The sequence below is a fragment of the Vulpes vulpes genome, chromosome 12 (genome assembly GCF_048418805.1).
Source record: "Vulpes vulpes isolate BD-2025 chromosome 12, VulVul3, whole genome shotgun sequence".
Lineage (NCBI taxonomy): Eukaryota > Metazoa > Chordata > Mammalia > Carnivora > Canidae > Vulpes > Vulpes vulpes.
This window is the reverse complement of record NC_132791.1, coordinates 23,501,197-23,514,859: the sequence shown is the minus strand read 5'-3', so window position 1 is coordinate 23,514,859 and position 13,663 is coordinate 23,501,197. Positions and strand designations below refer to the sequence as shown.

The 13,663-nt window shown below is 45.9% G+C and overlaps 1 protein-coding gene across 1 annotated transcript; it reads right to left on the bottom strand.

The window, feature by feature from the left end:
- SPMIP6 (sperm microtubule inner protein 6) lies at positions 1–13,558 on the bottom strand. The gene is made up of 7 exons (XM_026008949.2): positions 13,001–13,558; positions 4,542–4,686; positions 3,536–3,651; positions 2,444–2,519; positions 2,006–2,240; positions 733–819; positions 1–286 (listed from the first exon to the last, which is right to left on the bottom strand). The coding sequence occupies exons 1-7, from the start codon at positions 13,133–13,135 to the stop codon at positions 181–183; spliced, it is 900 nt and encodes a 299-aa protein (XP_025864734.2). The 5' UTR covers positions 13,136–13,558; the 3' UTR covers positions 1–180.
- Positions 13,559–13,663: the final 105 nt, after the last annotated feature.

Sequence of the window (13,663 nt, the reverse complement as noted above, 5' to 3'; positions counted from 1 at the left end):
GGGGGCAAGGAGAGTCAAGGCAGGATGACTAAGAAACTGTATCTCAGTTGAAGGGGCCTGGCAGAGCCAGAGTGACTGGCTCCTCACTGCTAGGTCCTGCAGGGTAAGGATGCAGGAGGCAGCCTTTGGGGTGAAGGGTTTATTTACTGCTCAGCCCCCTCGGCCCCACCAGCCTGGGCTCTACCAGCAGTGGCAGTCAGGATAGTTTTCAGACACAAACTCAGGGTGGACGACATAGTTGTTTCTCTGGGGGCCACCGGTCTTCTTGAAGTGACTTGTGTCCCATCTGTGGGGAGAAATGAGTCAGCCCTTTTGGACCCTCAGAAGTCTGATTTCAATTTTCAGTGCTAACCCTATCCCAACATTTTGCCCCTAATACTGACCCCATGCTCCAACACTGACCTCCTGACCTCAGATTCTACTGTTAAATTTCTGATTCCCAGTACTGACTCCCTAACATTAATCTCTTATCCTTTACTTCAAGCCCTGAACTTAATGCTCCGATCTCTTGACTCTAAGCCCCACTGCCAACCTGTAACCCTTCAAAGCCAGCCTTAGCGCCCTCTGATGGAGGGGCCTCCATTTCCTTGCCCGCTTTGACGGCCCCATGGCACTGGCACCCTCTGCTGGCATCTTCCAGTCAGTGCACTGCAGCGGACAGTTCCCGCCCCAACCGGTCCCCGCCTACCCCGCTGCGCCAAATGCTTTTGCATGTGTTTGCGCCAGACTTACCTAAGGTTCGGACAAGGGTAGTATGATGGCGGGGGAGTTATAACAGCACATTGCATTCCGGGCCGGTGCTCGCAGGGTGATACACTCCTGCAGGAGAAAGTGGTGGGCGGGAAGAGGTCGGTCTTTCTGATTTCTCCCTACCCTCAAAACCCAGACTAAGATTCTGAGCTGCGCTTCAGGTGTCTGCCCTAGGGCTCGTACATCTGGGTCTTCAAGGTTCCATCAAAACATGGGAAGATACCTGAAAGTCCCTATCTTCCTTACACCTCGTTTCCACCGCCCAGGCTGGGCTGTGTGGAGCACGCTGGACTCTGGGGAGGGTCGGGCTCCAGTAGTTGAAGAGCTGGGAGCGCTCTCCATTGGAGGGCAATTATTCCAGCACTAACGACATTTCTAAGGCTCTGGCACTTTCTCCCTCCCCCCTACCCTTGTGAGGGATGAGACTCAACCTTGCATAATTAATCAGACTCTGCCTGGGGAAGGGCGAGAGGTATCACTGTAGAGTAGGGGCAGGTTCTAGCGCCCACCCCTCACTTGAGCTCTCTAGACTTAGATGAGGACTTTGAAGTTCTCCCAGGCTGGGCCTGCCTTGACTGCCACCTGGTGCATGCAGGAGGAAGGGTGCGCAGCAGTCTGGGTTGCAGCTGAGGAAAACAGGCGCTCAGGCCTGTTTCCTCTGCTGTAACCTGCTAGGTTCTCTACCTTCATAGGTCGTGCGGGGCTCTGAAGGCCAGGACCCCTTTGGTAATGCGGTTACCATTTCCTTGCTCACATAACCCCCGGCAATGACCCTGCCCATTATCGACGGTGACCCAAGACACAGGAATACAGGCTGATTTTTGAGGGCACATGGGACACTGCAGGCTAGAACCTGCGTCTCCAAGGCTGGGCGTCCAGGTAGGGAACCAGGTGTGGGAAGGGATGGGACTGGTCTGCGGGGTTTCTCCCTCAATAAAACCTTCTGGCAGGGCCTCCAGAACAGGTACAGGTTGACCTTGAGCCCAGTTCCGGACGGATAGGGCCGAGAACCTAGGGGAATCTTCCTGCAGGTTCTCCAGTCTCAGCGGTCAGCTCAGGCCCTGGGGCCGAAGGGCAGGAAAGGACAGGGCCCAGTAAGGGGATAGAGGCGGCTGGAGGTGGGGTCTGGTATAAAGGCAGAGGAGAGCTGGAAATGGTGAGGGATGGGGTGCGCACTACCAGGGTGCCACGGGACTCAGGGGGTTGGGGCTTGTTGGGGGCGGAGCCCGCCTAAGGCAGGAGCAGTCCCGCGAACCTTACAGTCGGCTGCTCGGTGCACAAAGACCGGAGGCGGCGTTCCGTGCAGGGTGCTCTGGTGGCGCAGTAGTCCATCCCACGTAGACAGTAGTGGCGGCCAGAGCAAGCGCTTTCATAACCCTGGAAGGGCAAGCGACCGGGCAGCGGGTCCACGCACCCGCATCGGGAAGTGATTTGCGGCAGTGGCTGGTTCCGTGACAGCGAGTTCAACATGTTCACCACCACCTCGCGCTCTGCACCCGCGGCCCCAAGCCCAGATACAGAGTTACAAAAAAGGGGAGGAGACAAGGTCAGAGATAGGAAGAGATGGAGACAAAAACAGTGAAAGACAGAGACAGAGTTAGACCCTCTACAGAATCTCTGGCTTCCACCCCATCCTCCAGGTCTCATACCATCGCCCTTCTGGTCTACCCCGCTACCGCCACACCTCCTTTACCGTAGGCATTGAGTCGTTCCGGCTTAGGAGGGCATCGCAAAGGCATTCCTCGACAAGCTGTCTCCATTCCGGCCTCCTGGAAGTGGCACACATGCTACCTCAAACTCTGACCCAGAAGAGTTCCTCCTTTTGGGGGTCCTCCCTGAACACCCAGACCAGTCCCAGGCCATGTCTTCTCCCGCCTTCCAGAAGCTCCTCTACTCTCTCGGGACTCTGAGTGTTTAGAGTTGTCACCAGGCAACGCAGTTGCTCTACCTCCAGGTGGGAGGAGGAGAGAGGAGGATAGGAAGGGATGGAAATGGAGCTATAGGTGGACAGGGTCTGGACCTAGGTCTCTGGCATCTCTGCCTCAGCATTTGCCTTTGATTTTTATCTCTCTGTCTTGCTGACTCTGTGTAGTTGTGTCTTAGAGCGTCTTTAATTGGCGAGAGGTAGTGTCAATATTATAATATTGCCTGCCCACCAGAATCACCTGAAAGACTTGTGAAAAATTCTGATTCTTGAGGAAATTCTGATTCAAAAGGGTTCAGTCAACCCAAGGTCAACCATCAGCTACAGTTAAGAACCTCTGCTCTGTCTTCCCATTCTCTCAAATTTCCTCTTCCCTCTGGCCTGGGCCTGTAGCTAGTCTCCTCCCTGTCTCCTTGAATGACTCTCCTATATCTATCTGCACTGCCACTGGGTGACCTTGTTCTCCCTCCCCTTGTCCTTGCTCACATCACAAAGGAGGGAGAGTGGAGCAGGTAAGCTCAACCTATCATTGAATCCTTAGCCAGACCATGTAGGAAGGGGCCAGGTGGCAAGCTTCAGGAAGGTAGCAAGTCAGGGAATGTGTGCTAATCGCGTCCCCACAGAGGCCAGCCAGATATTGGGATCTCGGGAACCCAAGAGCTGTTCATACAGCTCCATTCCTGAGTTCCCTTGTCCCCTAAAAAAGACAAACCCTAGTTTCACACTAGAGAAAGAGCGCTGGAGCATTGTTGATGGGAAAGGGATGAAGAACTTATGGTGAAATATCAGTCACTGTGGTTTAGAAATAGAGAGAGATGTGTATCCCAGACCCCAGGCATCTGTGCTGGTCACAGTAGATACCTTAGGTAGCCGAGGAAGGCATGTGGTATATTTGTTCCAGCCGGTGCAGTTGTAAGGTCCCATCCTCCATAAGTTATACCGGTCACCACACAGGTAGTATGGGTTGCATTTGTCTACTTGATCATAGGGGTGGAGACATAAGACATTGTTACTCCTTATTCTACCCCAGAATCTGGGTCCCCCTACATGTTCCTCCTCTGATCCCCAGGACAAAGCTAGAGTCTAATATCCTTGAGCCAGTCAAGCCCAGCCTGGCTCCAGATTTAGATACTGAGATGCAGCCCATTTCTCACATAAGGCAAATTTCTGAGTGGGATCTGGATCCTTTGAGCTGATCACTTTGCATACTGACACCACTCTCTCTGAATCAGGCAACCTGAAAATGGATCCTTTTCCTATTTCTTCCTTCTCATCTTTCACATCTAAGGTTCCAAAGTTTACTAATTTTGCCTCAGTAAAATCATTTGAATCTATCCCTTCTTCCAGCCCCCCATGATCTCACCCAGGTATCTCTGCAATGCCATAAGGAGGAAATAATATCACATTGTGGTTAATAGAATGGACTTCACAGACATTGTTCAAACCTCAGCTCTTGCAAATATTAGCTCTGTATGACCTTGACTGAATTAGTTAATGGAGTAACTGGTGGAACAGGGTCACTAATATGGGAAAAGATGGCCCTGGAATACATCTGAAAGGATTTGTTCAGAAGAGGTTAATACTCCCTCTATCTCTCTAGGAATAGGACTCAGACCTCTTCCAGTTCTTTGGCACAGATAGGAAACTCCCAAAAGGCAGGGCCTGGATCTCCTCCTCTAGGGTCAGGGTTAGGATCAGATCAGGTGTTTGGGAATCAAGCTGGCGTGGAGATGATTGGAGAAGCCCAGATTATGGGTGGGGATAAATTTGGTATGGAATCAGGGTAGAGGTTAAGGGTCAGTTTAAGGGTCATAGCTGAAGTCTCTGAGTGGAGTCCGCATTGGGTAGGTAAGGAGTGAGGCCCTACCTTCCTCTTGACAGAGCCAATATTTCTCAGGAAAATAGGGGTGGCCTGGTATGAAACCCTTATAGCTGTAGTCCTGCACGGCACATTTGACCATTTTCTGCAGAGCTTCAGGATCCACGTGGCGCTGCATGGTCTGAGTCAGGCCCTGGGCAAGGGGAGATGGGGGGAAATGACTAGGTGCATTGAGGTCCCAGCCTCCATGTCCACTCGACCCAGATTCAGCCCCTATAGAGAAAGTCAGCCTAGTTGGGTCTCTCCCCTATGCCAGAGAGATCCCCATGCCAGTCTTGGCCCCCTCTGAATAGTTCTTTGTTTGAATTACACTTTCTTCCTTTCTAGCCAAGGCTGGGGCTTGGAGCCAGGCATTGCCCTCAAAGTGTTTTTCTGATGTTCTCATTTCTGTCCTTTCCTTGACTGAGATCTCTTTAAGGGCAGAGCTGGGTGTTCCTGTTTTCTTTCAGACTGTGTGCTATCCAGGAGCAGGGCCTGGGTCTCCCTCAACAGACCAACAGGACCCTGGTATAACCAGGAACCTCAGGAAAGGCTGGCTGCCCTGGGAGCCAGCCACCTTATACAGGTGTTTTGGACAGGGAGAGCTCTCTGGGAATTTGGCATCCTAAAGGAGATGAAGGATGAGGCTGGAGGGATACCTAATTTAAAATCTAATTCCCTGACTCCAATCTAACCCTGATTCTACTGTAGCTCTGATCTTGACAGCAATATCACCCTTGGCCCTGACACTCACTTTGCCCTGGTTCTTATCCTAACCTGACCTTTTTCCTGATCTTGGTTCAGGACCTGGGTCCCTCTGCTTTTGGGGGTTTACCTTGTCTTATCTCTTTCAATCCCTTGTTGGGCTAGATCTGTGGAATTCCTGATTAAGACCTATTTCTGGGGCTTCTTTGTCTTCAGCTGAGGGCAGAATGCCACATCATCTGTATACCAGTAGATCTCTGCAATCAGCTGGTGTGAAAAGATGGCTGGGTCACAGGGGTGGGACCCCCAGCAAAGTCAGAGGCCGGGAAGGATTTCCTCATAGTGGGCATCAAGGTGCTGGGATGGTGACACTGCTACCCACATTTCCCCTGTATAATCTGAAGACCAAAAGTTTCTCTTGACCAAGATCAGACCTGGTGCCCCTACTGCCCTGAAAATCCCTCAGCTGAGGTGTTTCTTGGATTTCTGTACCCAGTTGAGGTTTTGTTTTATGGGCAAATCCTGGACAATCATACTCCAAATGGGTAAAAGAGTCCCATGGCTTGGCATTCCCCTGACCTTTACACACACACACACACACACACACACACACACACACACACAGTCATTTAGAAGAACTCCTAGATGTCATCAGTTTTCCCCTCAGAGGCTTTCCTCTAATGTCTGTATCTTTGTCTGCTCACAGTTAGGAATAGGACTAGGGGATCCCTGGGTGGCTCAGCGGTTTAGCACCTGCCTTTGGCCCAGGGTGTGATCCTGGAGTTCCGGGATTGAGTCCCACGTCAGGCTCCTAGCATGAGGCCTGCTTCTCCCTCCTCCTGTGTCTCTGCCTCTCTCTCTCTCTCTCTCTCTCTCTCTCTCTCTATCATAAATAAATAAATCTTAAAAAAAAAAGGAATAGGAGACTAAAAAAGCTTATTGGAGGCTTTGAGCTGTTAGTGGGCTTTGTCAACCAAGAGCATCATTGTAAGATGGTCTGGTTAAACTGTTTTTGTTAAATTCTGTCAGTATCTGTAGGTCTTCCCTCTTGGGCTGATCAAATCCTCAAAAGAGACTCTGAATCTTTGGCCTGAGGACAGTGGCCAGGATGCCAGTGTTCTGAGAATCTAGTAGAGAAGAAGAGGGCTGCTGGAGGGTTTTGGCATTCAGTATGTGGAGGTTCATTTGTTTTCAGTATGGTACCCTGTCTTCAGCTGGGCCTGGTGTGCCCAGTCCTGAGATCCTCGCCAAAAAATAAGCCTTCTGACATTTGCAGAGATGGGGTAGGCAGTCACCCCATGGCATGAAATATGAGGCAATTAGAGGGGGCCTGGGTGGCTCAGTGGGTGGCTCCACCCACATCGGACTTATTGCTCAGCCCAGAATCTGCTTCTCCCTCTGCCTCTTCTGTCACTCCCCCTGCTTGTGTGCTCTCTCTCACTCTTGCTCAATTAACAAATAAAATCTTTTTAAAAAGAGGGATTTGGGGGTTTAATTGTTTTTTTTTTTAAAGAAGATTTATTTGAGAGTGAGCAAGACAGAGAGTGCACGAGTGGGGGTAGGTACAAGAGGGGAGCAGACTCCCTGCAGGTGGGGCTTAATGTGATGTGGGGCTCGATCCCAGGATCCTGAGATCCTGAGCTGAGCCAAAGGCAGCCACTTAACTAGTTGCCTAGCATTGCCAATTCCTGAAACTTTTTGAAAATTCTGCGTTTTTTTTTTTTTTTTAAATTCTGCAGTTTTAAGTTAAATTATGTCTTGTGTTTCTCACTACTGGCTTTGGATTCTGCTTTCTCAGATCTGCTGTCAGGTACTACTTTTTTTTTTTTAAGATTTTATTTCTTTATTTGAGAGAAAGTGTGGGGGAGAGCAAGAGAGAGTACACGAGTATGGGGAGAGAGTGGGGAAGAAGCAGGCTCCCTGCTCAGCCCCTGCTTAAGCCCCAATGCAGGGCTGGATCCTAGGACCCTGAGCTCATGACTTGAGCCAGAGGCAGATATTTAACCAACTGAGCCACCCAGGCACTCCTCTCTCCCTGTTTCTTTTTTCTTTTTTTTCTCTCTCCCTGTTTCTAAGGTCATCTCTTAAACTGGTGTTGGGCAGTTCCACTGTGAGGTACCTAAAATGTGAAATTTCTTCTATTTATTCTGTATCTGTGGATTCATTTCTTTCATTAGTTCTGGAGAATTTGAAGCTCTTTTCTCTTCAGATAATGCCAGTTCTTCTTTCTGTTCTTTCCTTCCAGGACTCTGAGTAGATGTGTATGAAATCTTCTCCTTACATCTTTCATATTGCTTAATGCTTCTCTCATATTTTTTAACCACTTGGTCTTTGTGTTGCATTCTGGGAGATTTCTTTTGCTCTTTCATTTCATTCTTTTTTAAAAAATTTTTATTTTATTTATTTATTTTTTTTAAAGTTTTTATTTTAATTACAATTGGTTAACATACTAATTGTTGTATTAATTTTAGGGGTACAATATTGTGATTCAACAATTCCATACATCACCCAGTGTTCCTCAAAACAAGTGCACTCCTTAATCCGCATTACCTATTTCATCTACCACCTCCTCCTTCTGGTAACCATCAGTTTGTTCTCTATAGTTAAGAATCTGTTTCTTGGTTTCTCTCTCTTTTTTTCCCTTTGCTCATTTGTTTCTTAAATTCCACATGTGTGAGATCATATGGCATTTATCTTTCTCTGAATTATTTCATTTAGCATTATACTCTTACTCCATCCATATTGTTACAAATGGCAAGATTTCATTCTTTTTTATGACTGAAGAATAATCCATCATATATCATATAATAATGGAGAATTATTCATGTAGCATATAATGGAATAAATATATATCTTCTTTATCCATTTGTCAATTGATGGACACTTGGGCTGCTTTCATATCTTGGTTATTATAAATAATGTTGCTATAAAATAGGGGTTCATTTATCCCCTTTGGAGTTTTTGTATTCTTTGGCTAAATACCTAGTAGTGCGATTGCTGGGTTGTAGGGTGGTTCTATTTTTTAACTTTTTGAGGAATCTCCATATTATTTTCTACAGTGGCTGTATCAGTTTGCATTCCCACCAACAGGAAGGAGTAAAAGAGTTCCCCTTTCTCCACATCCTCACCAACACCAGTTGTTATTTCTTGTATTGTTGATTTTAGCCATTCTGACAGGTGTGAGGTGATAGCTCTTTATAATTTTTATTTGCATTTCCCTATTGATAAGTGATGAACACCTTTTCATGTGTCTGTTTGCCATCTGTATATTTTCTTTGGAGAAATATCTGTTCATGTCTTCTGTGCATTTTATTTGAGAGAGAGTATGGAGGAGGGCAGAGAGAGAGGGAGAGAGAATCTTCACCTAGCAGGCTCCCCACCTAGCACATAGCCTGATGCAGGGCTTGATCTCACAACCCTGAGATCATGACCTGAGCCAAAATCGAGTCAGACACTTAACCAACTGAAAGACTCAGGTGCCCGTCTTGCCCATTTTTTAAATTGGGTTATTTATTTTTTGGGTGGTTGAGTTTTACAGTTCTTTATATATTTTGAACTAACCTTTTATTGGCTATGTCATTTGCAAATATCTTCTCCTATTCCGTAGGTTGCCTTTTAGTTTAGTTTTTTTTTTTTTTAAGATTATTTATTTATTCATGAGAGACAGAGAGAGAGAGGCAGAGACACAGGCAGAGAGAGAAGCAGGCTCCATGCAGGAAGCCCAATGTGGGACTTGATCCGTGACTCAGGGATCATGCCCTGAGCCAAAAGCAAACACTCAACCGCTGAGCCACCCAGGTGTCCTGCCTTTTAGTTTTGTTGATTATTTCCTTCACTATGTAGAAGTTTTTTATTTTGATGTAGACCTAATAGTTAACTTTTGCTTTTGTTTCCCTTGCCTCAGTAGACATATATAGAAAAAAGATTGCTAGAGCCAATGTCAAAGAGGTTAACAATATTTGTTCTTCTAATCCATGAGCATGGAATGTTTTTCCATTTCTTTGTGTCATCTCACTGACCTCTTAAATTGTGTCTAATCTGCCCTTTGAGACCCATCCACTGAGGTTTTGGTTTTAACACATATATTTTTTATTTCTAAAATGCCTTTTTAAAAAGATTTTATTTATTCATGAGAGACACACAGAGAGAGGCAGAGACATAGACAGAGGGAGAAGACAGGCTTCATGCAGAGAGCCTGATGTGGGACTTGATCCCGGGACCACAGGATCACGCCCTAGACCAAACGTGGATGCTCAACTGCTGAGCCATCCAGGCGTCCCTATTTCTAAAATTTCTATTCACTTCTTTTTAACATTTGGCCTTTAAAAAATATGATTGCTTGTTGCTTGCTCATTTTGATGATTTCACTTTATTTTTAAAATTTCATAATAATTATTTTGTATTGTTAATTCCAATATCTGAAGTCCGTGGAAGTTTTAGTCTGTTATTTGTTTTTTGCTGTTGTATGGTGGTTTGTTTCCTTATATCTCTTATTGTGAACTCAGATTTGATTGGTTTTACTCTGAAGGATACTTGAAAACCTATGTTAAGGGTATTTTCCACTGCAGAGGATACACATTCATCACGTGTGTATGTGTGTGTGGTGGGGGCAGGGAGCCAGAGATTACTAAACTTTCTGGTTCAGTTTGGAGTTTAAAGTTGTTTATTCACCTTTCAGCTAGCTTAAGGCTTTAACTTCTGCTTATAGTGCTGATATTGACATTCATACTCAGGGCATCCTAAGTATACCTACCATTCCTCTCCATGAGAGTCCAGAAAAAAATAAAAATTAATTTTTATGCAAGACCTAGCTGTTTTGAAGCAGGAGGGCCCTTTAGAGTTTCTAGATCAGCACAATGCCAGGAGCAGAAGAAGCCTTTCCTTCATTTAGTCCCATTGCTGTCTGGCTTTCACTTGTCTTCACTCACTGAAGCTGTCTGGTCAGATTGCTAAGGATTACTACATCCAAGAGATCCATGTCTGAGCTGACATTTGACACTGACCTTTGTCTAAAATGCTGTCTTTGTTGGTTTCTCTTTGATTTTTCTTTTATCACCCTGTCTCCTTTTGTGGCTCTTTTTCTTTTACTTACCTCTTAAATAATCTGTATTCTCCAAAGTCCATCCCTGACCTCTTTTTTATTTTTCCTTAACAATCTCATTCACTCCTACGACTTTAGCTACTGCCTGCCTGTATACAGTTGATTTCAAAATCTGTATCTGTAGCTCAAACCTTTACCCTTTGCTTCAGATAAATATATCCAGATATCTCCTGGAAGTCTTCAAATATTTTTGTCCCAAAATGAACTCCAAATCTTAGTTGATAGAACTACTATTCCTCCAGTTGCCAGAGCCCTAAACCTAGGAGTCATCGTAATCTCTCCTCTCTTGTTTATACCCAGCTGGTGACCAAGATCTATTGATCTAATTCTTAAAATTCCTTCTTATTATTGAATGTCAAAAAACAGGCAGGCACTCATATTTTTCTGGTGGGCATGTAAATTATTATAATTCTTTAAAAAATTTTTTTTATTTATTTATGATAGGCACACAGTGAGAGAGAGAGAGAGAGAGAGGTAGAGACATAGGCAGAGGGAGAAGCAGGCTCCATGCACCGAGAGCCCGACGTGGGATTCGATCCAGGGTCTCCAGGATCGCGCCCTGGGCCAAAGGCAGGCGCTAAACTGCTGCGCCACCCAGGGATCCCCTATTATAATTCTTATTACAGGAATATGAAGTGTATATCAAAAGTTTTTGAAGTGTGCATATCCTTTCTTCCAACAATTTCATGTCTAGGGATTTGTCCTAAGGAAATAATCGATATCTACAGATGTACACAAATGATTATATTAGCAACATTTTATAAATAATCTAAATTTCCAATAAGAATCCTTAAATATATTTTGGTACAGTCATAAAATAAAATACCATAGTCATTAAAATGACATTATAGAATATTTTTACACACAAAAAAATTGTATCTGATACGTGGTTATATGAAAAGAGCAAGATTCAAAATGTTAGTATACAGTGTGGTTCCACTTTTTTTCCATTTTTATGAAAAATATTTGCTACCTAAATTGGCATCTAATAATAAATTAACAATGGTTAATTTGGATAGTGAGATTATAGAGCTTTTTTCTTCATGCTTCTTTGAGTTATCCCAATTTTCTTCATTGAGAATATATTTTATAAACATTATTTTAAATATTCTCTATTCCAAAAATTCCCTTTTCACTGCTACAGTCTTCTTCTTATCTCTCACCTACATCCTTCTCCCTTATCCTTCACCACCTCACTGGGCTTCCTGTCCTGAGCCCCAGCCCCTCCAATCTGCCACTGCAACTCCTCTCACCTGGGGCTACCCTCTCCCTTTGCTCCAGCTCTGAACTTCTGGTGGATCCGTGTCCCTAGGCTGTCCTTTCCCTTCTTTTCTGTTGGAAGCCCCCTTCCTCAGGATCTCTTAGTAGACCTACCCTTCAAGAAGCAGGAATGCTCTCTCCTTTATCCAGCTCTTGTATCACTGCATCCACTGGGCAACCCTATTTTGTTCACTTGTTTGCTGAGAGCTCTTCAAAGGCATAGCCTGGCCTTTCATCGCTGTATCTGCATTGTGCGTGGCACGTGTCGATACTCCCCATTTGTTAGATGGTACACACAGATAAATTCCTTTAGGCAGTCAAAAGTAGACTCACAGATCTTGTCTTCATTTTGTGAAAGCTGCACAGACCCACTTGGCCACTCGTCTTCAAGTACAGACACAAGAAGACTCTGTTATATATACACGAAAACATGCCTATAGCACATTTTCTCACATATCCCACAGGTTGCCTCAGGGCCTTTGCATTTTCTAATCACTCTGCCTGGAACACTATTCTGTGAGCTCTTTACAGGGTTAGTTCTCTCTTATCTTTCCAGCCTCTGCTCAATGTCACCATGAGAGAGAGGGGTCTTCCATGACCTCCATATTTAAGTAGCTTTGCCTGGTTACTTTCCATTTCCATTACCCCATTTATTCCTTTTTTTTTTTTTTTTAATTTTTATTTATTTATGACAGTCACAGAGAGAGAGAGGCAGAGACATAGGCAGAGGGAGAAGCAGGCTCCATGCACCGGGAGCCCGACGCGGGATTCGATCCTGGGTCTCCAGGATCGCGCCCTGGGCCAAAGGCAGGCGCTAAACCGCTACACCACCCAGGGATCCCACCCCATTTACTCCTATACAGCATCTTGGATAATTTATAAAACTTGTGTCTTTTTTTTTTTTTTAAAGATTTCTATTTATTTATTTGACACAGAAAGAGAGAGAGAGAGAGAGAGAGTGCACAGGAGCAGGAGGGGCAGAGGGAGAGGAAGAAGCAGGCTCCCCGTAGAGCAGGGAGCCCAATGTAGGGCTTGATCCCAGGACCCTGGGACCATGACCTGAGCTGAAGGCAGATGCTCAGCCAGCTGAGCTACGCAGGCATCCCAAAACTTGTTTGTTTCTTGATAATTATCTGTCTCTCTCCACTTCCTACCCTGGTGGAGTAGGAGGGCACCGTGAGGGCAGGATTTTGTACTATTTTATGTATTATTATAAATTCCATACTAGAAAAAAAATAAATTCCATACTAGGCAAATAAATACATTCATGCATGTGTGTGTGTGTACACACACAGCTATAAATAATTACAAACACATAATGACAACCACACACTACCAGTCACTCAGACATACATGACCATACACTCTGGCCTGCCCACCCACCCACCCAGCCTCCACTTACCGGGGTCACAAATTTGTTGGCTTCCCAGGCCCACAGAGGTGGGTCTTTATAGACCTCCTTGATGGAGGTAGGAGCCCTGTAGGAGTCACTGTAGGTGCTGATGGGGGTCTTGGTCTTACGGGAGAAGAGGAACATAGTGAGGTCTAGGGGATGCCGCGGTGGGCTACCAAGGGCTCCTGTAAGAACATCAGTGACCACCCCCTCTTCCAGAAAGCTCACACCTCCAGCCTGGCGGGTGCCCCTAGCTGTTGTGACCCCCTCCTATGGGGGATCTCTCAGCTTTCCTCCCCTGCAACCTTCCTGCTCCTACCCAACCCTGCTTCCCTCTCTAGGATGGGCACTGCCCATTATGATATCATCTGGCTCAGCCCCAGCACTGGGGAGGTGAGAAGATCCAATTCCCTCCCTACCTCCAGCCTCTTCCTGCCTCAAGCCTCTCAAAAGAATCTAATTTCCAAGAGTTCAGAGGGTCTCTGGAAGCCAAACTTCTCACTCTGATGAAGAGAATGGAGGTTCTGAGACATCAAGTGACTTGTCCCAGGTTATGCAGCAGGTCAGTGGCAGGCCTGGCCTGGGAACCCATCAGTGGAAGCAGAGTGAAATGTGTATTCAGAGAATCAGTTATCTCCCCTTTCCAGCCCACCTGCCCCTTGCCCACAACCC